Source organism: Lipomyces chichibuensis (assembly GCF_038497645.1).
Source record: "Lipomyces chichibuensis strain CBS 12929 unplaced genomic scaffold V1513scaffold_4, whole genome shotgun sequence".
Taxonomy (NCBI): domain Eukaryota; kingdom Fungi; phylum Ascomycota; class Lipomycetes; order Lipomycetales; family Lipomycetaceae; genus Lipomyces; species Lipomyces chichibuensis.
Genome location: NW_027117456.1, coordinates 203064 through 228431, shown reverse-complemented (window position 1 = coordinate 228431; position 25368 = coordinate 203064). Strand labels below are relative to the sequence as shown.

Genomic DNA, 25368 nt, shown 5'->3' with positions numbered 1-25368 from the left:
ACATGTATGTGTTCTAGCCCGAATAATATTCTGAAAAGCTATCGTGTACTTGTCGTGGGGGCGCCACGGATTTTCGCTTTCAGGCTGTGGTTTCGCGAGTATAAAGGCTCAGTTCTACGCCTGGTTGAAGGTTTGTTTTAGGGATTGTTTCTAATTTCGTTTGGTTTAACGGTTGAATTGTGGGTACCGGAATGGAAATTTACAGATCGCTGGGCAGACAGAGTTGTCATATTAATAGAATTAGACTCCTTTTTGTAACTTCTCTCACACAAACCTTTAACTCTAACTAGACTGCATTATACGGACCTACCCCTGCGCACGAAGGAGGTACCGGTTCGAAAATAAAGTATGTGTCGAGATTGACTAGTTCGCAACCGCTCCATAATTCGAGAAGAGCAGCAAGCAGCAGCTGCAAAATACGCCGCCAAACCGGAGATTCTCACCACTTCCCTTCTTGCTTTCCAAACAACGGCGTGCTTTAACCATGGACTCGTCTTCTGACTCATACATGGAAATCGACGATGAGGTTTATCTCTGTAAGATGTGCGACAAGGTAGGTTGTGTTATTCATATTCGTCCTATGATCTGGCCTGAACAAGTTTGCTCCGTGCGGTACACTTACCATTTGCGCGGGACATGAGTCCTAGTAGTTGTCTGCAGGTACTGATGGTTGTATAGGTTCTGGAGGAAGGTCGAGCATTTGAGCTTGGTAAGTACAGCTTTTTCGAGTATCTCAGTCAAGAGCTAATGATTTTCAATAGGCGGTAATCGCTGGCACGTCGAATGCTTCCGTTGTTCCAGCTGCGACGCGCAGTTAGACTGCGACACGAACCTGCTTGTTCTTGGAAACGGCGATCTGATTTGCGGGAACTGCTGCTATTCATGCTGCGTTTGCGGTAAGAAAATTGACGACCTTGCAATTTTGACTGGGAAAGACACAGCATTCTGTGCAAAGTGTTTCAAGTGCCGGAATTGCAAGCGTCCAATTGAGAATTTACGTTATGCTCGCACAAGCCAGGGTATCTTCTGTATGAGCTGCAACGATAAATTGATCGAGAGACGGAGGAGGAATAAGTTGAAGGAACAACAGAGCGGGTCGAGAAGAGCCAAAAGCAAGACGCAATCGGCATCCACGAATGTTACAACTGAATCGATCAAAGATGACTCAATAACTGTAGCAACTATAACTACTACAGCATTAGAGTCGAAAAGTGAACAGACGGCGAACACATCTTCAACGAACTCGACCTACAGTCGGAGATCAATGTCGCCACCTATACTCGATAAGTCGCTGCCGCCAGTCCCGAAGGACGAGCCTGCACAAAGTGTTGTCAGGGCAGAGACGGTGGGTTCGGTGGAAACGAAAAATACACCTACCGCAGACGTGGTTTCTCATGTCATCGCGTCCACTGAAAACAATTCAGTGAAACCGGTTATTCCGGGTGCCAGCACGCAGTTCCACAAGATGCCTATAGCGGAGACCAAGGACGATGAATCTCCATCTATCGCGGATACATCAGCGTCGTTGGAGGCAACAGGCAGGCTTGCCGAGATTGGCTCACAAAGGGATGGTAAGAATGACAGCACACGATTCAGTGTTACGACGTCGGCAATATTGGACGCTTATCGCGACTCCTACGTATCATCTGCGTCAAGCACTATGGAATTGCATTCGGAAAGAACTATACGGGCCGTTCCGGCTGAGGATGACGATTCACCTACGGATATTGATGAAATGAATGATACTCCTACTGTCTTTAGCTCACAGCGTACAGATCCTGCAGGTGATGCAACGCGGAGAAGTTCCGCTGGTCTTTCTTCACGGGCGAATGTTGAGAAAGTAGCCTATGATACAACTACTGAGGATGCGGCTCAGGAGGGACTGATATCGTCGATTACATCGACCACATCCAACGGATCAACAAAATATGAGAGTCGTCGCGCATCAGTTTCGTCAATTGCGTCTGCGTCGACGCTAGCGAGTTTCACTCGATCGTCAAAGGGATTCTTGTCTGATCTTAATAACCGTCGGTCAAAGACAAGTTTCTTGACGTCCAAGGTTAGACGCATCTCGCGCTCGATCACTATTGACGTGTCAAATGCGAATATTAGTCATAGCGGTACGACCCCAACGACCGGCGCATCGTTCGTGACAGCCACAACACCGTCGTCGGCTGTCAGTGCGCCGCCGGATTTCTCGTTCCCACGACGTCGAGAATCTCAGTCACCAGCAATTCCCCAACAGCCACTTTCGCCTCCACCTCAATCACTACAGCAGCAGCAAGACGAGGAGCCGGATAAAAGTGACGCCTTGTCACTTGTTCCGACGCCTACGTCTTTGTCGTTCAAAGCACCAGGTAATGAGGCCTCACAAGCCGCATCGGATGGGCCTGCGTCGCGGAGTAGCACGACTGATGCCAATACACTACCAACGGCGCCAGTTGATTCTGGTGGCGCAAACAAGAGCAATTTCTCTTACTCGTCGATGCTGATTGAGGGGGACCCGGATGGGGCTCCATTACTGGCCGTGAATCAGCGCAAATGGCACGAACCGAAACGATCGCTATCGTCCGCCTCGGCGGGTGCATTTTTATCGAATTCGAAAAACCCTTTCAATCGGTCGCACGGCGTATCTTTGAGCCAGGCCAGCTCTGACAGTATTTCTGCGATCAACGGGGGCAGCAATCAACAAAAGAGGTCTCCGTTCTTATTCTCGGGACAATTTAGTGCCAAGCAAAAGGAACCCGCGACGAAGGATAGATCGGCGGCCGCATCTTCTACATTGAAGAAGCTTGGGGGGGTGGCAAAGTCGCCGAAAGAGAAATCGCAAAAGTCCCCTCCGCGAACTCCAGAGTCAGGTTCGCGAACTGGAACTCCGAAGAGCCTTGCTCCAGCGCCGGAAATTTCGACGCCACCTGCGATAAGAAGCTCAACGGACACTGAATCTGAGTCTAAAGCAAGGAAGGTGAATCAGTCAAATGTGCGCACTCAAATTGTTGAAGTATCGCTAACGTAGGTGGCTAACCTTGCACAGTATATTCCTCTCCCCACATTTCAAGACAACACGGATTTCAGTCTCGAAGAAGACTTCAGAAACATTCTCAACAGCCAAGATCAACTCGCACAGTCCTCGCCACGATCACCGCGGTCTCCCAGTCGTGGCGTCGGCGTGAGGGCGCAACGCCTTCAGAATCTGCTCCGCAAGCCAAGCCGATCGACGCTACGCAGTTTCGTGACAGGCGCGGAGTCCTCGCCTGCGACTACATATCAGACTCCCGGATCACCTGACTCGACGCACAAGTGGACACCGTCGTCGTATATCTCGCCGGAAGATGTGCCCACATTCATGATGATCGCGAACGAGAGAAGCAGTGTGCTTGGTGCGCACGACAATGATGATTCGGAGTTATCGCCGCCGCGAAAGACACTGGATGTTGACGACGAGACTGCCAAATTGAAATACGAACTTGTGCGTGCGTCGCAGCGGATTGTGGAGCTTGAGGCGCTGTTGAAAATCGGCGAGCCTGACACTACTGCGCTTGAGAAGACGATCGAGGAGCGAAGACGCACTATTGCGGATTTGGAAGCCCAGACAACTGTTATCAGGAAAGAATACGAAGTGATGCGTGGTGGTCAAGCCGCAGAAGATGAGTATGACGAGGGGCCGAATGAATTACTGCGGCGGTTCCGAGACGAGATGGAAGCTACGAAGAATGGCCTTCAAGCTGAAATTCAGGAACTCATTTCTCAGCGGAATGAGTTATTGGACGAGAACTTGCGATTGACAAAGTTGCGACAGGACGCGGTGCAACAAGCAGAGCACCTGAATGCCAAGAATCAGCAGCTCGCAGACTTAAATAATGAACTCACGCGGCAAATCCAAGAGCGGTTCAAGACGCATAAAGGGTCACCAAGTGTAGGGTCGTCTAGCTCTGGCGGCGGGCTGGCTGGCAACTTACGCCGTCCATCGCGGGAGCAGTTTTTAGTTGACAGAGATGTTGTCTCAAAGCCAACATATGTTGGACGATCAAAGGCTTCGGGAAATGCGTCACCGGGGCCTGGTGTTTTGGCGCCGTCATTGGCGTCCGCTTCGCCGCCCGTTGCAACGGAGACCCTGCCACGGGAGTCCAGCGCGAATAGCATTTCAGCCGTATTAGAAGAATCGCTGTCGACTGACGTGACGACTGAAGTCGCGCGACCTGTGTATTCGTTTCAGCCATCTTTGGTGAACGCTGGTAATTCAAATTCGAACGCCGGCGGCAAGAAGAAGTTCTGGCACCGGGGAGGCGCAGCAGTTGCAAAGGGCGCTGTCAAGGGATTTAATAAGATGTTTTCCAGTGACGGAGGGAACTCGACTGGGCAGTGGTCTAGCTCTAGTAACGGTGCGGACACTTTCGCACAGGATTCGGCGACGACAGGCGGTTTAAACATTCTGATGCCGACTAGCGTCAGCGCTAGCAGCGGGCTGAGCAGTGCTGGAAACAATTCGTATAAACCCGGTGGCGTAGTGCGGACTACGAATTTCAAGGTTTCGAGCGCAGATGAGCCCGAATCTAGTTTATTCGGCGTTGATATTGTGAAGCGAACAGAGTCGGAAGGACGTGCTGTTCCGTTTATCGTGACGAGATGTATTCAGGAGGTTGAAATCCGGGGAATGGATTACGAGGGGATTTACCGCAAGTCCGGGATCAAGAGCCAAAGCGACATGATCCGAAGCATGTTTGAAAAGTGCGAATTGGGACAGACATTATCGCCGATGACCAATGAAGGATTATCCTCCTCTTCGTCGACTGCGTCGTTGTCGTCTGCGTCGTTGGATGAGAAGGACAAGATTGCGAGTGCGACTCCAGATGTTGGAGTGATTTTGACGCCGGAGATGATAAAGTGGCAGGATGAGTTTCATGAGCTTATGCAGGGGGACATTTGTGGTGTGACGAGTGCGCTGAAGCAATATCTTCGACACCTGCCTGTCCCGCTCGTAACGTATGACTCTTACTCAGCGTTTATTGCGGTTGCAGGTGCGTGCATCGATTACGTCTGTTTTAAGTGTGGCTAATGCTAATTATGATCAGAGCACGATGATTTTGAGAGGAAGATCTACAGACTAACGCAAATTATGAAGTCGCTTCCTAGAGCACATCAGAATTGCTTAGAGTGCATTGTTCAGCATCTTTCGCGAGTAGTGTCTCACAGTGATAAGAATTTAGTATGTTTTCAAAAATTGTCGTGAAAAACAGTTGTCGGATTTGCTAACAGCTGTAGATGACGTCTCTTAATCTTGCGGTTGTGTTTGCTCCGACGCTGGTCCGGGATTACTCTGGCACGCGGGAGATGGTGGATGCGCATAAGAGGAACGAAGTGATTCGGTTTATGATTGAGAATTCGGATCGGATATTTGCGACGGATGTCAGTTTGGTATAGGTGACTAGGATGATATATTGTGGGGGTTGTTTGCATTGTTGATGCTCAGTATACCAGACTTTGGGGGCGGGGGGCGCATTTGGAATTGAATGTTTGTTGTTCGTATGGGCATGGTATTGTACGTTTGTATTCTAGAGTATGTCTTTGTATGATACACGAAATCAGATAACGCCCGAAATGCTTTGTGGAGTATAGTGTACTAGATACGCGTCTTTCGACCGAATCTGATTTTGTCGGGGACGAGCTTGATGCCCTGGAACTGACGTCCTACGGCCAGCATGTCTGCGTCGATTTCCGGTTCTCCGTCGCCGTCTGCAGTTTGATCTGGCCTACGAAATACGATGTCGCCAGTGTCGTCGCCTTTGTCGTCGTCGTCGCCCGCGCCCTCGCCCACGCCAATCGGGCTGTCGTCGTTGTTGTCGCGGTGGTCACACCCGGTAGGCCGCATGCCGGCTACTTGTTTCCATTTCCTGGGCGGATACAACAGCGAGGTCTGGTTCGGCCTAAGGCCGTGGGCGACCAGACCGAACATGAACTCCCTTGGAAAGCCATGCTTGTCAATTAGATGTAACCGTCGCTTCCTCATATCGGCGCAAACCTTGTCGCATCCTTCCACAAAACACGTATACACCTTTTCTCCCCTGTCGCGTCTCGCAGCAACGAACGGGTCGTGGAACTCGGAGAAGTGCAGGTCAAGGTAATGTTGTGATGGGAATGAGCGGGCGCAGGAAGTGCAGACCAAGGTGTGTGACGTGGTGTAGTGCTGTTCGAATGCAGGGTAGGATGCGAATGACTGCGGGGAGTGGTTACAGTGAGGCGGCAGAGTGCATTGGATGATCGGTTGCTGTAGCGACGGCGATGAGCGCGCGAGTTTGTGGGCTGCCGGATCGAATGGGGTAGAGGTTTCGTCGGAGTCTGAGTCTGAGTTGGAGTCTGAGTCGGAGCAGGAACCTGAATCGGAATCAGATGACGAGCCCGGACGAGAACGTTTTAACATGGGTCTATCTGATAGATTCTTATGGTGGCCGATAAGGAGGAGGAGAAGAAAGCGAGATGATATCCAAGACTATAAATCAATCAATAACATCCGTATTCGACAATGGTGGGGGGACTGTTATTACACGATTAGTGGGTTTTGTGTCGGGGGGAAAATGGTCAGAGCTTATTCGTGAAGCGTTGTACACTTGTGCAGTAGCGTGTTTCGGACAACTTCGTACCAAACGTTTACCCTAATCCAGACAATTTTTAAGGTAGTCTTTTACGCCGCTCTTAGGGCTTAATCTTCGGTCAGACCTTTGACGCTTAATCAACACTATATAGCACTAACGTTAAGTTAACTTATAATTAATTCATTGTTTATATATTATAGGTACATCTCATAACCCGGGATGCAACGAGGCGGTGGGCGAAGCGAACCTAAAAATAATCATATCGATAATTGTGATAAGTCGTAGAAGGTGGGCAAAATTAATATCATAAGTCAACACTATTACGTTATAACTAACTAATAGTATAATAATAGTAAGTAACTTAAGTTAACTAACTTTAGTTAACTAATAAATTATATTCATTTCGCTTCAAACCAAATCGACACGGGGGTGGCTGCAGCAAACGCACAGCAGCTAGCACCAAATTTTTTTTGGTGGGCACCTGTGCTCCAGCAGCGCTGAAATGGCCAAACCCTAAACCCGTGACCCCATTTGCCCTAACCCAATACCGATTAAAAGTCGCAGACACGATCTAACGAGTACATATGTTTTAAGCAGTGCGAGGATTTCCCGTTTTATTATTAAAACCTCTTGGTTGCGATGACGGAAAGCCTTACAATTTATTGTTGCATCCTTCAGAGGCGGGTTTGGTACATCGCTGCAGTGTAACTGCTGATGATTGCGAAGCGGGGCAAACAACTTTACAGTTCACGCCATAACAGAATGGAACTTTGTTCAGAATTCAGATTAGTGGCCACAAAACTTGTCACAGCCAGCATTTGCATGCGAAAACAATGCCGCGACATTATGGCATAGATCTGGCTTAAATGTATTCGTGACCATGTTTATCTTCATTCCCACCCGATGTGCCGTTGTTGTTAGAAATAGTTCCTATGTTTGACTAAAAACCTTAAGTGCCCCGCGGACTACGATAGCCACAGTTGTGGCACCGATGTGGCACAGTCCAACTCGCTCGCCAGCTTTGTATGTAACAACGCTCTGGCTCTGCTGGCAGCTGTCGCTTGTTCTTTTTGTGCTCTCCTCTCCTCACCTTATCCTCCGCCTTCTCTTATCACTGTCACTACCACCAAAACCAATACCAACACCTCTCCTTCCGTCGTCTTTCGTTCCGCTGCAGCTCGCAGCAGTCCCCGCTTCAGCTATGGGTTCCTGTGACGACGTCACCTGCCAGGCGGTTGTCTCGGTGCTCCACAATGTCGCTGCCGCCGATTCGTTTCTCTTCACCTCGACCAAGCCCATTGTCCTCCCGGGCGCTCCATGCGACATTAAGGACCAGCTCGAGAAGGAGCTCGCCGCCGTTCTCTACCGCGTCCGTGACCTCGAGCAGATTGCATCCACTGCCGCTTCACCTGCGATCCCCGCCTCATCGGCTCAGTCAGTGCCTCCTTCTCTCGGCACTCCTTCGTCTGGTATGTCCTCGTCTGCCACGACTCCTCTCTCGTTCGCCAATACTGCCACATCCACAACCACTCCCCTGCTAGCTCCCGTGCCATGCAGACCGAGCGCAGTCGATCGTGCTGCTTCAGACTCATACGCACTCCAAACCACTACAAAGTCCGGGTCCGCGTCGCGGGCTTCAACCATCACGAGCGACTGCACGAACGGCAATCTGGCGCTCAAATGCGAGCAGCAGCTTCTCGAACTTGAAAAGCTCAACACAAAGGTCAAATCCCAAGAGCGTGAGCTGCTCGAGCGCAAAACGGCCGTCCTCGCACTCGAGCTCGATCTGTCCCAGGCGCACGAAATGATCCGGGACTTTACAGAGTCGTTTGAACCTCATGAGCGACGCGTAGTTGATATGAATATTCTGGATCGTGAATTGCGCAAATCACAGAACGCGAACCGTGCTTTCCAGCGTGCGTTGATGGAGATCGGCGAGGTTGTTATTGCCGTCGCCCAGGGTGACTTGTCAAAGAAAGTTATCGTTCATAAGGAAGAGCTCGACCCCGAGATTGTTAAGTTCAAGGAGACGATTAATCGCATGATGGATCAACTCCAGCGGTTCGCGTCCGAAGTCACTAGAGTCGCTACAGAGGTGGCTGGCGGCACGCTGGGTGGTCAGGCTGAGGGTGAGGGGACTGAAGGCGTCTGGCGAGAGCTGACTGACAACGTCAACGTCATGGCGTCCAATCTCACGAACCAGGTGCGTGAGATCGCAGATGTTACGCGCGCAGTCGCCCAAGGTGATCTGTCGCGCAAGATCAACGTCCACGCTCAGGGCGAGATTCTCGAGCTGCAAAAGACCATCAATTCCATGGTTGACCAGCTACGCACATTCGCGTTTGAAGTTACCCGTGTTGCTCGCGAGACCGGTGTCGAGGGTCGGCTCGGAGGCCAGGCGCAGATCGAAGGCGTCGAGGGTATCTGGCGAGAGCTTACTGACAATGTCAACGCCATGGCATCCAATCTCACAGACCAAGTCCGAAATATCGCAAAAGTCACCACCGCCGTCGCTCGGGGTGATCTCTCGCAAAAGGTGTCGGCCAACTGTCGCGGTGAAATGCTCGATCTCAAATCGACCATAAACAAGATGGTCGACCGTCTCCAGAATTTCGCACTTGAAGTCACCAAAGTCGCACGCGCTGTCGGCACGGAAGGTATTCTTGGCGGTCAAGCCAAGGTCGAGGACGTGGAAGGTGCTTGGAAAGAGATTACCGAGAATGTAAATGTCATGGCATCCAATCTGACAACCCAGGTGCGTTCCATCGCCGACGTCACGACCGCCGTCGCGCAAGGCGATTTGTCTCGCAAGATTGATGTGCATGCTCAGGGAGAGATGCTGGCACTCAAGTCGACAATCAATAAGATGGTTGACCGACTACAAGTTTTCGCGTCCGAAGTTACGCGTGTTGCCAAAGATGTTGGTATTGACGGCAAACTCGGCGTCCAAGCCCAAGTTTCGGATGTTGATGGATTGTGGAGAGAAATTACGACAAACGTCAACATCATGGCAGCTAATCTCACAACGCAAGTCCGAGCGTTCGCCCAAATCACAGCCGCTGCTACTGACGGTGACTTTACGCGCTTTATTACCGTCGAAGCGTCCGGCGAGATGGACGCGCTCAAGACCAAGATCAATCAAATGGTTCTTAATCTCCGCGAATCCATTCAGCGCAACACTGCTGCCCGTGAAGCTGCCGAACTCGCCAATAGGACAAAGTCCGAATTCCTGGCAAACATGTCTCACGAAATCCGCACGCCAATGAATGGTATCATTGGCATGACCCAGCTCTCGCTCGATACAGAGCTCACGCAGTATCAGCGTGAGATGTTGTCGATTGTGCATAACCTTGCCAACTCGTTGTTGACAATTATCGATGACATTCTCGATATTTCCAAGATTGAAGCTAACCGCATGACAATCGAGAAGATTGCATTTTCGCTGCGCGGCACTGTTTTCGGCGCATTGAAAACTCTTGCCGTCAAAGCGAATGAAAAGCATCTTGACTTGGTGTACAAGATCGACAACACATTCCCAGATAATCTCATCGGCGACTCGTTCCGTCTGCGACAAGTCATCCTGAACCTCGTCGGCAATGCCATCAAATTTACTGAGAGCGGCGAAGTGGCCTTGAGCATCCGTCGCGCGGATCCGACTGCACACCCGTCGTCCAATTGCGCGCCTGAGGAGATGTTGATAGAGTTTTGTGTGTCTGACACCGGTATCGGTATCCAGAACGACAAGCTTGACGTTATTTTCGACACTTTCTGCCAGGCGGACGGGTCCACGACTCGAAAATTCGGTGGTACCGGTCTTGGTCTGTCGATTTCGAAGCAGCTTATCAATTTGATGGGTGGTGATGTCTGGGTCCAGTCCGAGTACGGCAAGGGATCGCAATTTTACTTTACGCTGCGCGTCAAACAGGCTGAAGGTGGACTTAATCCATTGCTTGAGAATCTCGCGCCGTTTAGACATCACTACGTACTTTTCATTGACACAGTGCACGAAAAGGATGTTACCGACGACCTTATGGACGCCATCCGTCAGCTCAAGCTCAAGCCGTGGGTCGTCAATTCTGTCGAGGAAGCACCACTACCTGTCGACCACTCTGGTCCCAAGTTTGACACCATCATTGTCGACAGTCTCGACGTCGCGAGCAAATTACGTACACTGAATCACTTGAAATATATTCCACTTGTCCTGCTCAACCCGTGCATTCCACAGGTCAATCTTAAGCTTTGTTTGGATCTTGGTATCACGTCGTATGGCAACACGCCGTGCTCGGTTCAAGATATGGGCAACGCGCTTCGGCCAGCCCTTGAGTCCCGTGCTGCGCCACTTAATTCAGACGGCGCAAAGACGTACGAGATTTTGTTGGCTGAGGACAACGTCGTCAACCAAAAGCTCGCAGTGAGAATACTCGAGAAGTATAAGCACCGTGTCGAAGTCGTCGAGAACGGTCTTGAAGCGTTCGAAGCCGTCAGGAAGAAGCGATACGACATTGTGCTGATGGACGTCCAGATGCCGGTTATGGGTGGGTTTGAGGCCACGACGAGAATCAGAGAGTGGGAGAAGCAGCATATTGGTGTGCGCGCACGAACACCTATTGTCGCGCTGACGGCGCATGCGATGCTGGGTGACCGTGAGCGGTGTATGCAGGCGCAAATGGACGAATACTTGTCTAAGCCATTGAAGCCAGCTTTGTTAGTGCAGACGATTAATAAGGTGAGTTGGCTTTGACCTTTCTCAAAATTGGCTCGAGACTAATGTGCTTCAAGTGTGTACACCAGTTGCACAAACACCAGGCACTTCCTCCCCCTTCGTCATCCTTGTCAAACGGTGTTCATCGATAAACGATAAAAGTTTAACAGCGAGTTAAGAAAGTGGTTTGCCATTTATTATGGTCGTATTTTGTTAGCATTCGGGGCGCTGGAGTTGTTTTAGTTGCTTTACGTTTTCATTTCCCTGCCATGTCAGATCAGTTTTAGTCGGAATTGAACGCAGTAAAAGTAGTTTTTGTATTACAAGGGTCTGCTTCGTTTATTATTTATATTGGTTGCTATATACGTGTGTTTTTGGTTTATTGTTACTCGTTTTTTGTCGCCTTCAACTCGCTATAATGCGATTTGGGTTTATGTCGTTCTGTATTAGCTGCCACTGGTTCACTTTTCATGTGGTTTTGTTAAGTTATATTTCATGTTGGTTAAATTGTCGGGATTAAGTCAGACGTTGGTTTTTGAATTTGCGAATCTTGTACCTATATATGTGGTTTGCCCGTATTGAGCCGCGCGAATTGCAATATATAAATATTTAGCGCGTATATACGTATAAAATCTAGGTATAGTATTCATGACGATTGAGACTGTTATCATGTTCGTCGATTTGCTGTTGCGTGCAAAAGCGGCCAGTATCTTATCTGATGGAACTTGGCCCAGGCTGGAGGCTGCGGCTTATAATCGAAGCTCGGCTAGACCTCGAGTTCGGTCCGGGCTTTGGGTACGGTAAGTCCGAAGCACCTGAAGTCTTTGGCAACGTGCACACTCAGTCATAACGGACTTTGCTTGGCAATTATTGTCATCTCCCCCATCGGAGCTCCTAGGAGTGACTGTTCATATTTTGTTGTACTTCCCAGTGCAGCAAGATAATGCACCTGCTAAAAATGTCGGTGACACAAACGAACACGTCCCGAGTCACGATCGTGAATATCGTCGCTTATCTATTATCATGCTTCTGCTCCATCGCATTCCTTGTATTTCTTAATGCTACGCAATCGTTTGTTATTACCGTGTTATTAAGACTGAAGGATAACATTGTGAGTTAAAAGACAGTGGCTTAGACTGTTTTTGCAAAATGCTAATGCTGACTTTGGGAAGGGTGATTATGTTGGCACTTTGGGGTTTATCGATGAACTTGTCAGTGTTGTCATGTGCCCCATATGGGGAACCCTGTCAGATAAAATCGGCACCAGGACGGTAATTGCTCTTCTTCTATCTGACGATCACACAATTTGTGGACAAATTTAACGCTAATTGCGGCGCCATAGGTATGCTCGGTGGCATATGTGCTCGTTGGCATCGGCTTGATATTCTTTGTGCAAGCGAAAAATGTGTACCCGGATCTTGTTATTCTGAGAATGTGCTTTGCAATCGGTGGATCTGGAACGTATGACCCGCATATTTTTTACGGGATTTAAAAAAAAAAAAAAAAAAGGTATTCAAGCTAATTTGTGTATCTTTTCATAGCGCGGCAATGGTCACTGCGTTGTTGTCCGAAGTCAGCAGCTATCGATTCTCAAAACGCCCTGAGCCAACTGCAGCTGACGTCGAGGTCCAGCCAGAATCTGGCAACGCACAATGGTTCGAAACGCAGCAGCAGCGGCAGCAACAGCAACAACAGCAACAACAACAGCAACAACAACAGCAACAACAACAGCAACAACAGCAACAACAGCAACAACAGCAACAACAGCAACAACAGCAACAACAGCAACAACAGCAACAACAGCAACAACAGCAACAACAATTACAAGAAGTTCCCGATAGCCGCCGCGCGCCGCCCTTGCGGAACGGGACGTTGTCGGGTTTGGTCGGTTTATGCACCGGTTTAGGCGCCGTCATGGCTGTGACCGTATTTCTGCCCATTCCAACGAGCTTGGAGGAACGATATGGCTTATCGCCGGAAGAGGCTTTGAAGCGCGCATTTTATATCGTTGGCACAATTGCGGTTGTTGTTGGGGCAGTCTTGTTTGCCGGGTTGCGCCAGGATCCTAGTAGGAGTCTATCTATGTGGATTAGAAGTATACGATACAATCGTCGACGAAATCGACTAAACCAGCTGCGTCAGCTGTCGAGTAGGAGGCAGAGAGTAGATTCCCAGGTGTCGACAGAATCAAATGAAGGTATTCAGGATACGAATTTGGATGATGCAGGTTATGACTCACTTGCTGAAGAAGAGCACGAGTTGGGAAGTCGGTATCTTGAAAAGAAGAATAGTTATTTCAGATTGCTCTTGAAAGGATTTACTGCTGCTTCTGAGCCGGATATTTTCCTGGCGTATGTTGGTGGGTTGATAGCTCGTGCTGCTAGTGTTGCCGTGTCTTTGGTAAGTCATATTATTAATCCTCGCGTGTAGTCGACTTCCGTTGACACAATTAGTTCATCCCTCTGTTCGTCAATCAGTACTTCTACAGTGAAGGAATCTGTGCAATCACGTCGGACGTCAAAGACAGCTGTCGTGACGCATACATCCGTTCTGCGATGCTCACTGGCGTCTCCGAGACCTGCGCACTCGTTGCAGCGCCTGTATGGGGTATCGCGTGTGACAAAATCGGCAAGGCAAAAGCTCTCGCAATAACAGCAGTCATCGGCACCATCGGGTTCTTTGGGTTCGCGAGTTTAAGCGACCCGCGCGTCGGTATCTCGTTCTTGTGGGCGACCTTGATAGGAATAGCCCAGATCGGCGCGATCGTGTGTTCGTTGTCGTTATGCACCGAGCGACGGGTCGAGTACTCTGGATCCATCGCGGGCGTGTACTCAGTCACTGGCGCGGCGGGCATCCTCATCCTTACAAAACTGGGTGGCTGGACGTCCGACAAGTCTCGAGGAGCGCCGTTCATTTTGATGGCGGTATTTAATGTCATTTTGTTTGTCTGCGCGGTATGGGTTATGTCTCTCGAAGGTGGAGTTAGCGCCATCAGGTTATGGGGTGGCGACAGGTTGACGTCTCGGGAGAGGGAAAATTTGGGACTCCGGATATCGTATACGGTTGACCCTAGCATTTTCGAGGATGGGAATGACAGTGATGATGAAGTGCCAGCTACCATGTCTTCGTAATCTTTCTTATTAAGTTTGGGGTTTCTTTTCTTATTAACATATATTGTGTTTTACTTGGGTATATAGTAGTTCATAGAGGGTATGGTTCATACAGGGCTTACATACGAACCTGAATTCGAGGTTTGCAGTGTGTATTGTACATATTGACGTGCGGCAAGGAAATAGCATTATCGTGGATGAACATAATATCCCGTCCAGTATGTAATATGTTACAGCCTTGCATCTTTATTAAGGAAGAAATTAACTAAAAACCTCATCGGAAACCCAGCAATCAAGGCTACACAGTGTTGCAAGCCCGCCAAATAACATAGATGGGGCATAATTTCCAAAATTTTTATGAAGCGACAATCCTACTGAATTTGTTAGACGCAATTCCTCAAAAACCAGACGTTCTGTCCATAATCTAACTATAAAAAACTTGTCTCATGTGCAACGAATCAGAATTAAAAAGCTCGTATGTTATTTAATTCCACATGAAAATTCAGGTGAAGAAATTCAAAAACATTTTACATCATTTGATCAAGAGACAATTGTGAAAAGGCAATAATCGACAAAGGGAATGATACCTACCAATCTGTTCACAGAAATTGTCAAATTCAGCGCATGTATAAATACGGTGAAAGAAAAAGCTCAAGACGACGGCAGAAACTTTTAAAGGCGTCTAAACACATGCACGACGTTTACAGCCTTATTTGCACAATGCGCATGGTTTATGCAAAACTTTAAATAGACAAGGTACAAGGGTCCAAAATGGCTTCTGTTTTGCATGAGGAAAGTCCCCCGAACTTTAAAAAAAAGAGTAGCCGACCTCGAGGCCGGCTTTTGACACACTCACTTGTTCAGTAGGCAATTCAACAGATCCACCAGTTTCAGTAAAATATGCCGTTCTCTCTTCTTTGCTTAGGAAATCCTCTCCTCGGTATGATTTGTTTTGTAACGTGGAGCTCTTGGCTATGAATATGTTGCTAACGGTTTGTCCATAGATATTCAGGCTGTCTGGTTAGTCTCTACCTTTTATGTTGCGCCAATGGTTTAATTTCGTTGAGCGTGGATGACAATTGCTGACTCTCGAATAGCCCCACTGAATTCCTGGAGAAGTATGATCTCAAGGCCAACGATGCTATTCTCGCGGACGAGAAGCACATGCCCATTTACGAAGAGATTTTGAAGTACGATGCGAAGTTTCTGGCTGGTGGTGCTGCTCAGAATACGGCCCGTGGCGCTCAGGTATACTTGTGACCTTTATATGTAATTCTTCTTTAAAATTACGATTGTCTCTAACCATACATTAGTACGTCCTTCCCGCCGACTCAGTCGTTTACTGCGGTTGCGTAGGCGAGGACAAGTTCTCTAGCTTCCTCCGTGAGGCGAACAAGAAAGAAGGTCTCTACTCTGCTTACCTCGTCGAGAAGGACCAGCCCACTGGCAAATGTGCTGTCATTGTCACTGGCACCGACAGGTCACTCGTCACCGATCTTTCGGCTGCGAACCACTACAAAGTCGATCACCTCAAGAGCCCCGAGATCTGGAAGTTCGTTGAGGATGCTCAGTACTACTACGTCGGAGGCTATCACTTGACTGTATGCGTTCCGGCCATCCTTGCTCTTGGACAGCATGCCGCGGAAACTAACAAGGTAATTTGTATTTCTCGAATGAAATGACTCCGAGCTGACATGATACAGGTATTCTCCATGAACTTGTCCGCTCCGTTCCTTGCCCAGTTCTTCAAGGACCAGATGAACTCTGTTGCCCCATACTGGGATATTCTCATCGGCAACGAGAGTGAAGCCGCTGCTTATGCCGAGTCTCACAACCTTGGTGTAAGTTACATAATGCACTTTTTTCGAACAAATATGTAACTAACCGCAACCAGACCACCGATGTTACCGAGATTGCCAAGGCAATCGCAACGCTCCCCAAGGCCAACACCAAGCGTCCCCGCCATGTCGTTATCACACAGGGTGCGGACTCCACCATCGTCGTCTCCGCTGACGCCACCGGTGTCGCCAGCACTAAGATCTACCCCATCCGACCCATTGCCGCGTCAGAAATCATCGACACCAACGGTGCCGGGTACGTATCTTTCTGGAATTTGGTTCCTGCGCGTAAATAATCATCCTAACCGTTACGTAGTGACTCATTCGCTGGTGGCTTCATTGGTTCGATCGTCTCTGGGAAGTCCATTGACGAGGCGGTCGAAGTCGGTCACTGGCTCGCGAGCTGGACTGTCCGTCTCAACGGTCCTGCGTAAGTGCTCCTTTTTTATTGTTAAAGCGTATAGAGAAATAGCTAACATTAGCGCATAGGTACCCTTACCCAAAGATTGAATATTCCGCTTAAATTGAATATTCCATCAATCCACAATAAATTATTCACCTCTGACCCCTTACAATGTGTTCTGGTTTGTTATATCCTAGACTACTTGCTATGTGTATCGTACTGTTATGGCAAAGCGTGTGCAACGTAATGTGTTTGTGTAATTTAGATAGCGATGCGTATAAATTCCTGTGCTAAGTCGAAATTGAAGTGAAAAGAAGCAATAGAAGATAATCCGATACTCCGACTTCCATTAATACATGTGACGACCATGCTCTAACAATATATTTACACATATGCTTTCAGCCCATAGTCCGTTCATAACAAAAATATATTTGCGTCGCCAGATAGTCAACCCGAGCTCTTCGCTAGTGTACTTCACTAGTGCGTAATAGCATCCATGACGCTCGGCTCACATTCGCTTAGTACACGCACAGAATGTCAACTTGGTCCATCTGTTACCTTTGAGGCCGTGACTTAATCGGCACGAAGTCGGTGTTATTGTTGTCAATATCGTTGAACTGCCTCTCATCTAATCGTCGTGCGGGCTCGCTATTCCATCGTCCAGCACCATTAATTTGTCGCGGGGGCGTTTGTTCCTGCCTAGGCGGAGAAGATTGCGATACCCTTTCAATAGGCGAGACGCTTGTCCGCTTAGAAATTGCGCCAATGGATTTGTGCATTCGCACTTGAGGGGGAAAAAATGGGATTTGTCCTGGCTGCACGGTAGCCGATGGAGCTCCAGAAGACAAGTTAAATGAGCTTGAGGAACGGGAATTCCCCAACTGTTGTGCGGACGGTTCCGGCAGTGCCGATGTGACGTTTAATGCCTGGAATGAAGGGTCTAGCTCATTCGCCGAAGAAGACTGGAATATAGAAAACTTTGGAACACCGAAAGCACTACCTGCAACTGGAGCCCTCCCAAACATGGATGCCGACAAAGGCTGAATGCCAATACTTGACGCAAATGGGTCGAACCCCTGATTGGAGAATTGAAAAGAACTAGAGGCCGGCATCGGACTTGATTGAAAGCCATCACCAGAAAATGGACTAAATGTCGCAGGATTCGGTGCTGAGTAAGTTGGCGAATGTATGTTCTGAGCCTGTGTGCTCGTCGCTAAAGGATTCCACGGAGAGTATGCGGAAGCCTTCTGAGACGAAAGATCCGGGATCTGTATATTACTCCTCTCAGTTTTTTCATTTGCTTCTTTCTTTCCCCGCCGAGATCTTGAAAACACCACTTCGTCTAGGTTCTTGCCAGCAGGCTCCGCAGTATTTGCATTGCGAGCACTTTCGAGCTCATCCTCCTGAACTAGATAATCCACCATCGCGTTCATCATGTACGACACAGAAGGTTCTGATCCAACTGATCCCGCAACGCTTCGTTTTCCTCCCAACGCAATAGCCGGTTCCGTATACTGCGGTTGAGATTTTGGCAGCTGGCTGTGATTTATGCTGTAGAATGACTGTGAACTGAACTCCGGCAGTGGCACAACTTCTGCTCCTGCAGGCGTAGACATTAACCGCGGCGGATAATATGTGAACTTTTCCTCTTCGAAAATAAGAGGGATTTCATCGCGATTGCTGAGAGTGACCGCGTCCGTGAGAAGATCGGAAATACGTAGTAGTGTCTCTTCAGTGGGATGCAATCTACTCGTGACCTCCTCTATCTCTGCAAACGTCAATTCTTCAGCCCTCGCTCTAATACCATGAAAGCCTCCTTTCAGCGGTTCACATCCAATCAGATCAATATCTTCTTTGAGAAGTACGTCCGTTTTCTCAAGATTTAAATTGCCGAATAAAACTGCAATAGAAGATAGTGTGACTGCATAGTCAATCCACATACCGCGAATTTGCACTGACAATGTCGGAAATTGCTCGACTTCCTCTGCTAGATTCATTGACTGGGCATTAACCATCAGCCACGCAGAATATATCCGCAGTCCATACAGTACGCGACGCGCAACCGCAGAGACTCCTTCCGTCTGAATGTCAACCGGAGCTTCTTTCGACCTGACCGTCTCAAGTTCTTCGTTGAGAACCTTCAGAAGACACGATACCATAGCCACATTAAATTTTAACATTTGCTTCGCGAGCTCCTTCCTCGTTACATCCTGCTTGGAATTGTAACAAGCACAGATGTTAATTAAGACCATCTTTGTTAAGATATCCGTTGTCAACTTGCGGTCGACAATATCAGCACGCAATCTCTGCAATGTATGCGTCTCCAAGCTGTCATCTTCTGGAGCTCTCCCTGTCTTGTAAGCATTCGCATGCCAGATCAAAAATGACTCTAGTAGTTGGTTGACAGCAACCTCGTCCCTCTTATACGGTCCATCTACTTTTGCAATCTTTGGACTATTCAGGAACTTTTTGAACCCTAAACTCAGATTTCCTGCCGCTGTAGGAAACGGCTCTTTCACGCACATTGCTCTATAGAAGTGATACTGCGACGACAGTACACTGCCTTCAAATATAGAAATCACCGCAATCTGGTTATGCGGGAATCCAAGACTGGGATAGAGTTGTTTGGCAAGTATGTAATAATTCAGCGCAGGTCGCCATTCTTTCTCGATAGAGTCAAAAGAGTGCATCTCTCGATAACGAGAAAGATCGCCGAGACACACCAGAGCACGATGGCATGACCGTAGTACCATGACCCTAAATTTGTCACTGGGTTTCTTCGGGGCACGAGGCGACCGTATCACTAAGTAGTGTCAGGTCAATTCTATGTAGAATCTGCTTCATTCCCCGTACCTTCCATATGAAAACGCCATAATATTGGCTCTACTTCCCTAACACCAAACTGGCCAACTAGATGCTGAATGTATGAGCGATAGAACTGTGTCGAGGACTTCAAATATTTTACAAAAAACTCCTGCAGCTTCCTGGCCTCGGTTGGCTTTGCCTTGATCTGTGGCTGGATCTTCACTTCTAGTCAGCATATGCGTTGTTCATCCGCGTCCTCCAGGACTAACCTTATGCAAGAGTTTCTTGTACACTTCGATCACAGGATGATGCACTCTGATCCATAGTACTGAATCAAGATCGGCGGCATGTGCAGCAAGTAAATCTTTCAGGATGGCGCTTTCCACTGCGTCTCGAAGTCTAAACGGTGATTGTCAATATAAAAAATGTCGACTCGAAATTAGCATGCCTCGGCTTACTCAGTCACAAGAGTTTCCACATCCTTGTGATATGGCGGGCGCTCTTTCAAAAGACTCTTTAGTTTCTTCTCAAGGGCTGCTATTTCAGTAGGAATGGTTTTTCTGAAGTCCCTGTTAGCACAAAGTTAGAAAGGTTTGTGGTAGACTTACGTTGACATCGCTTCCAAAGGTTCCCTAATCAATATTGTACGAACGAGCCAATGACGACCTATATAACTTTCTGGCAAATACGGCTCCGGTGCGAAAGCAGCTGCGGATGCTTGGCTGCTCGATTGCGTATATTCAGCAAGCTTAACTCTTGAGAGCTAACGCCGTGGTCTCGCCAGATGGGGGATTCAATGATACGTTGTCTGCCGATCCAAATTCCTATATCCTAGACCAGACTATCATCATGATTGAAGAAAATGCGTTGCCAATCTGATCATACCACCAATTGCTGATCTGTTGATGGTTCAGCAGTAATAGAGGAGAAAATCGCAATACACCTTCCGATGAGCTCGAGTCTCCAAAAGCCGCACGTAATGTGCTCGGCCATAGAAAATGTTTGGTAGCAATGGCAAGGTCTCCGAAGACAAATAGCATGGCCAATATAATACAAGTGTCCGTCATGTCGAATTCACTGTATAGCCATGATTTGCATCATATTTATGGAATTTGACTTATTTTAGGACAAGAACTCTTGGCTGGGTTCACAAGAATGACCCAGTTATACACGAATGCGTATCGATATATTGAGTGTCAAGTAGCACTTATCCTAGCATAGTACGAAACAAGGCGTGTAGTAGAGTTGTGTTGGATTGCTTAAAAAGCATGGACGCAACGCCTAACTTCGGTGAAATGTATGATTAAAAACACCGATAGTATGGTAACAGAAAGCGAATAGTACGACATCTCGATTTAAAGTTGCATCATTGTTCCGAATGAACGCCCAATACACATGAAATGCTAAACAATATTGATACACAAATTTCTCCTAGAGAACGAAACACACGTACAACACCGATTCAATATCATGACTCTACCGATCTACAAATTAATTCTGCAAGCCATCTTCCGCATCCTCCTCTTCGTCTTCTTCGCTTTCAGCTCTTTCGGGCTCCTCGAATAGCGATCGGTACCGTCTTGCGGCCAGATCATTGTAGACTCCGTATTCGTCCTCAATAGCATATTCAGAGCCACCAAAATATGATAGTGCCACAGGCAGGAAGATCAAACCATGCGAGGCAGCGACAATCACCAGTGTCAGCCACATTCGGAAGTAGTAGACCTCGAAGATCTTCGATCTCGTGAACGCCAAGACAGTAACGCCTATGAGCTTCGTCAACGTAATACCGCAAAGTACCTAGACAATGTGAGCCGTCTATAGATAATTTTCAAATCATTTAATCAGCACTTACTGATCCACCGACACTCACAAGCGCTGCCCAGACGCGCTCGTCACTCCCCTTCAACCGCGAACGATTCGAATCCAGCACGTCGATGTTGGGAACCATAAATGCTCTCGCGATATGACTGCAGAATTCAACTCCAATTCCGACACAAATGACGAGATTTACCAGACTGACCGCATTGAGACTGATACCCCACAGAGCCATCACACCCATTATGTCAATCACAATCATGGCCACCGTAGCTGTCACAACTACGCCAGTTTTCAGCGACCCAAGAAGAACGGACGAAACTACAAATATGGCGGCCTCAGCTGCCACGATGAGAGTCGTAGTGAGGGCAAAAATGGATCCGTACTGGTCGAAGAAGATATAAAACATAGAATACGGGAAAACTTCTACCCCGGTTTCTCTAGATATGGATTCTGCAATCCGCCGCGCGGAAGCATAAGCACCAATGAAGTCGCTTTGCGATCGCAGTGGGGTATGCGACGTTCGGAATGACGAAGCGTTAATCGTCAGTCGCTTGTAGTCTGGGACAACAGCGTTAGAATATGGCGCCTTTCCGCCGAGTGGGCACGGATCTGACGGTGACTCAATCCAAAAGGAGAAAAACTCCATGAATTCTGACCCTTCCGGTAGCCCATTCATTGTAATGTTCCACTGCGGATCCCGCTCCGCGTAGCACACGTCACACTGCCAGTCCCTCGCATACGGAGAGCACATTTCGTCTGTGGATCCTTTTTTAAATCTGCAGCACTCCTCCAAAGCAGGATTCAGCCAATGTAGATAGTCATCTATCCAGCTCGCCACAGGCTCAGCTATATAAGACACTTCAGACCTTTTGCGTTCTTGCTCTAGAATATTCGCAAGAGAATATTCGTTGCATGTTGTGAATCGTCCGCATAGTGATTTCTGAGCTACGCGTTCTGTGAGATTGTATTCGCGCGTAACAAAGTATACGGGGGGACCGGAGTCAAAGTAGGCATATAGATCATCAAAATACTCCACTAAGTATGAATCGCTCGGAATTGCTATTCGCTGATCTGAAACAATCATCAGTAAATAATTATTAACGGGGCGATAAATATCAGCATACCAAGACCGAGTTGGATCTTAGGAATAAGTGCCAATGCAAGAGCGCAGAACCCACAGAACACCATCAATATGACTGCCTTAACCTCCTTTTTCAAGATTGAAGGCGCATATTTCTCGCGGATCCAGGTTGCTAAGAAACCTTCTCCCTTCTGTGACGGGCTAGGCACCTCGATTCTCAAGCATGGGAGACAGTCGACACGGTTCGCCTCTAATCTGATTTGGTCCAATGTCAAAGCCGAGACAAACATGGTTACTTGAAGCAAGGCATCAATGAACACAGCGCCGGCAGCATAAATGGCGAAGTTGCGTACTGCAGGCATAGATACGACAGCTCCCAGAGCAAATGCTATTGTCTCGCAACACGCGGACAATAGTATACTTGGCCCCATCCTTCCGACAGCCCTTGCAATCCGATGCTCAACTGGCTCCCCTGCATGCTTGCTGTTCACCAGCTCCAGTTCATGAGAAAGTAAAAAAATATTGTCAACACCAACAGCCAAAACTAGAAACGGAATCACTTCGGCGATGATCAATGTGACTTTAATACCAAAGAGAGAAAATAGGCCGATAGACGCAGACACTGATAGTAAGACAATAGTGATGCCGAACAGTCCAAGGGTGAACTTTGACTCAATCAATGATCTTAATCGATCGCGGAATGAGATCCTACCCAGGGCATAAGAAGCGTAGAAAAACATGACTAGGTAAGAAATAACAATAATTTTTACATCAGTGTTAGTAGACTTGTTTAGTTCTTTTTCTAGTGAGATTTCCGCGTTAAAGCTCACTCTGAGACCCCGAGTTGATGCCTGCTCTTGCACCGTACGAAGATATGCTTCTAGCGCTGTCTCCCAGTCCGACGCATGGTGGACAAGAGCTGAATCCTCTTGGCCATTGTTGACCACCCAGGAAATTATCATAGCATGGGCCTCAGTGTAACCAGACTCGACACCCCCAAGAATCATGCTTGGTTTCAGCGGCTGCTGAAATGGCGGTAAACAATCAACAGGATTTGACGTACAAATATCAATCTGCTCTTTCCACCGTTCGTCGTCCACATTGTCAATATCACCACCAAAATACTGAGTTATCGACTGAACTACGCAAGCTTCGCCCGTAGGATTCAGGCAGATGTCGTCCAACGTGACTCCATAGAGCGGTGACTTCATAGCGGTGATATTGCTCTCGACCTCAAACCACCACTTCAATGTTTCGTAGCTAAGAACAGGGCCAGTTTCATTCACCACAAAGGCTTGCTCGGCTCTATAAAATGGACCAAAGTTGTTGTCATAAAATTCCTTTTCTTGGTATGGTGCAGAGTTAGGACTCACCCACAGTCGCACGGGATTTGTCTCAATTGTAAAATGAAACCAACCAAGAGACATGATTCCAACAATGAGTAACGATAATCCGATCACGAGACCTGGAAATTGAGCGCAAAATAGGCCGACAGAGGTAAATCGAGACTGAAGAGCCTTGTGCAATGAATATGGCTTTATTGACAGTCTCTCGACCATCTCAGGCGATTGAACGATGTCGCCTTCTTCTTCGTCTTCTGACTCTTCTAGGTTCCCTTGAAGTAACCGCAATCGCTCTGGTTTGTAGAACGGCCCTCTGCGAAACTGGATTATCGACTTATAGGCCAAGACGAAGACTATCAAGACCAGCGAATACAAAATAATAATGGCGAACGAGAAACATGGCATCATCCCTACTCTGCATTTGCTTTCAGCTTTCGTTGGCGGCAATGATGGACATGCTCCAGGACAGTCGACACAAGCGCAACGATACCGCTCATCTGAATCCGAGCAACTTTTGGCTGAATATCCAAGTCGAGTTAGTTCATGTGGTGTTTCGTCCCATGGAAAATTAATCTGAAAAGGCGACCCGCCGAGTAATGGTTTTTCATCGCCTAAAAATTTCAAAAATCCGCGAAACTCTGTGGCACCGCCGCCAATCAAGTCCATCACATAGCCATTCGTCGCAGAGAATTTAATATCCTTGCACGAATTAAAAAAATCGCTGGCTGTTTCCGGCTGCACGTAATAGTCTAACTCGGTCACAATATCATTCCCTGAAGAGGCGCGTCCGAGACCTGTAACGTTAATGAATTGTGACTGGTTCGGCGAACAGGTAAACGAGCAAAAGAACTCGACGAAATTGGCTTGGCAAGCAGGACAAGAAGATATGAGATTCTCGGCTTTCTTTAAGTTAAGCTGTAAGTTTTCAAGCTATATTCTCCTATTAGCTTGAAACGCTGTGTAAGTCGATAAACATCCCACATACTTGGTCGCTATCACAGCACACTTTGGATGAAGACCAACTTGGCCCACAAATGTCAACCAGCTTCGCTCTTGTGCTGTCATTCGGTGTGACAGCTCCGCCATTATAGGGGCAAGGTAGCTGTGCACCAAAAAAGCTCTTTTTACCACACTAGAACACATTGTTAATCTTCTCACTTCGCCGCTCCAAAGGCAATCATATACCTACGTTCTTGTAGATGGCACAAGTGCCTGCTTCATGAATCTCAGTGATTGCTGCACTACCGAGCGACGCCCACGTCGTAAGTGCTACTACCAGAAAGTGCAATAACATCATATTGATGAATTGTGTCTGCTTCAGTTCACTAGTTTTGTTGTATGGGTTCTGACAATGCTTTCACAACCAAAAGCATTTATTGAGCCACCTACGCCACGTCGCTCTGCTCACTTAAGGTTTCGCCTTGGTTGGGAGCAACATAGCTTCAGAACCAGCACTTCAAAGACTTACACATGCCTATAGGCAGTTGGACTAAATCATCATGGTCCTCTGAGTCTAGCGATTCCTTACATGGCATATAGGCAGCGTAAGGACTAGAGCTGTTCCGAATAGTCGTTTTGCAATATCCGCTGAATATATTCGTCGAATACTCGAATATTATTCTAATACTCAGCATTTGCGAATAAAATTGCAGATATTGTTCGTAATACTCGGCAT

General features: G+C 47.9%; 8 protein-coding genes across 8 annotated transcripts; 5 read left to right on the top strand and 3 right to left on the bottom strand.

The window, feature by feature from the left end:
* Positions 1-751: 751 nt before the first annotated feature.
* Positions 752-1105, top strand: V1513DRAFT_368864 (uncharacterized protein; the record flags this gene model as incomplete). Its single annotated transcript, XM_066894746.1, has 1 exon — positions 752-1105. A coding segment is annotated over one exon (354 nt), but the record flags the coding sequence as incomplete, so codon positions are not given.
* A 2244-nt stretch (positions 1106-3349) lies between these two features.
* Positions 3350-5421, top strand: V1513DRAFT_374540 (Rho GTPase activation protein; the record flags this gene model as incomplete). Its single annotated transcript, XM_066894856.1, is given in 6 exon segments — positions 3350-3914; positions 4191-4728; positions 4860-4884; positions 4898-5018; positions 5073-5206; positions 5263-5421. 6 exon segments carry the CDS (start codon positions 3350-3352, stop codon positions 5419-5421), a joined length of 1542 nt encoding a protein of 513 aa, XP_066755559.1.
* Positions 5374-6527, bottom strand: V1513DRAFT_438126 (uncharacterized protein). The gene has a single exon (XM_066897025.1). It carries the CDS (start codon positions 6416-6418, stop codon positions 5621-5623), a length of 798 nt encoding a protein of 265 aa, XP_066755558.1. The 5' UTR covers positions 6419-6527; the 3' UTR covers positions 5374-5620.
* A 1867-nt stretch (positions 6528-8394) lies between these two features.
* Positions 8395-11444, top strand: V1513DRAFT_456750 (uncharacterized protein; the record flags this gene model as incomplete). The annotated part of the gene is made up of 2 exons (XM_066899592.1): positions 8395-11316; positions 11370-11444. The coding sequence occupies 2 exons, from the start codon at positions 8395-8397 to the stop codon at positions 11442-11444; spliced, it is 2997 nt and encodes a 998-aa protein (XP_066755557.1).
* Positions 11445-12250: 806 nt separating this feature from the next.
* On the top strand, positions 12251-14423 carry V1513DRAFT_374781 (major facilitator superfamily domain-containing protein; the record flags this gene model as incomplete). Its single annotated transcript, XM_066894868.1, has 7 exons — positions 12251-12403; positions 12465-12563; positions 12635-12753; positions 12834-12864; positions 13087-13360; positions 13490-13692; positions 13746-14423. The coding sequence occupies 7 exons, from the start codon at positions 12251-12253 to the stop codon at positions 14421-14423; spliced, it is 1557 nt and encodes a 518-aa protein (XP_066755556.1).
* A 756-nt stretch (positions 14424-15179) lies between these two features.
* V1513DRAFT_438121 (Ribokinase-like protein) lies at positions 15180-17009 on the top strand. Its single transcript, XM_066897024.1, has 8 exons — positions 15180-15342; positions 15407-15422; positions 15500-15650; positions 15716-16057; positions 16106-16243; positions 16297-16496; positions 16557-16670; positions 16730-17009. The coding sequence occupies exons 1-8, from the start codon at positions 15303-15305 to the stop codon at positions 16761-16763; spliced, it is 1035 nt and encodes a 344-aa protein (XP_066755555.1). The 5' UTR covers positions 15180-15302; the 3' UTR covers positions 16764-17009.
* Positions 16905-20361, bottom strand: V1513DRAFT_394971 (uncharacterized protein). The gene is made up of 5 exons (XM_066895351.1): positions 20057-20361; positions 19907-20008; positions 19718-19847; positions 19497-19665; positions 16905-19446 (listed from the first exon to the last, which is right to left on the bottom strand). Exons 1-5 carry the CDS (start codon positions 20062-20064, stop codon positions 17198-17200), a joined length of 2658 nt encoding a protein of 885 aa, XP_066755554.1. The 5' UTR covers positions 20065-20361; the 3' UTR covers positions 16905-17197.
* A 407-nt stretch (positions 20362-20768) lies between these two features.
* On the bottom strand, positions 20769-25298 carry V1513DRAFT_438117 (sterol-sensing domain of SREBP cleavage-activation-domain-containing protein). Its single transcript, XM_066897023.1, has 5 exons — positions 24883-25298; positions 24679-24825; positions 22394-24623; positions 21304-22340; positions 20769-21248 (listed from the first exon to the last, which is right to left on the bottom strand). Exons 1-5 carry the CDS (start codon positions 24988-24990, stop codon positions 20940-20942), a joined length of 3831 nt encoding a protein of 1276 aa, XP_066755553.1. The 5' UTR covers positions 24991-25298; the 3' UTR covers positions 20769-20939.
* Positions 25299-25368: the final 70 nt, after the last annotated feature.

Excerpts from the sequence above, each read along its gene's own strand:
- V1513DRAFT_438126 (XM_066897025.1), bottom strand. The coding sequence starts at position 6,418 with ATGTTAAAACGTTCTCGTCCGGGCTCGTCATCTGATTCCGATTCAGGT.
- V1513DRAFT_438121 (XM_066897024.1), top strand. The coding sequence starts at position 15,303 with ATGCCGTTCTCTCTTCTTTGCTTAGGAAATCCTCTCCTCG. Across the intron at positions 16,244-16,296 it reads CCGAGTCTCACAACCTTGGT|ACCACCGATGTTACCGAGAT; the intron begins GTAAGTTACATA and ends AACCGCAACCAG. Across the intron at positions 16,671-16,729 it reads GTCCGTCTCAACGGTCCTGC|GTACCCTTACCCAAAGATTG; the intron begins GTAAGTGCTCCT and ends ATTAGCGCATAG.
- V1513DRAFT_394971 (XM_066895351.1), bottom strand. Across the intron at positions 19,848-19,906 it reads GTGGAAACTCTTGTGACTGA|ACTTCGAGACGCAGTGGAAA; the intron begins GTAAGCCGAGGC and ends ATCACCGTTTAG. Across the intron at positions 19,666-19,717 it reads ACAAGAAACTCTTGCATAAG|ATCCAGCCACAGATCAAGGC; the intron begins GTTAGTCCTGGA and ends CTAGAAGTGAAG.
- V1513DRAFT_438117 (XM_066897023.1), bottom strand. The coding sequence starts at position 24,990 with ATGATGTTATTGCACTTTCTGGTAGTAGCACTTACGACGTGGGCGTCG. Across the intron at positions 24,826-24,882 it reads CTTGTGCCATCTACAAGAAC|TGTGGTAAAAAGAGCTTTTT; the intron begins GTAGGTATATGA and ends AATGTGTTCTAG. Across the intron at positions 24,624-24,678 it reads TGTGCTGTGATAGCGACCAA|CTTGAAAACTTACAGCTTAA; the intron begins GTATGTGGGATG and ends AGGAGAATATAG.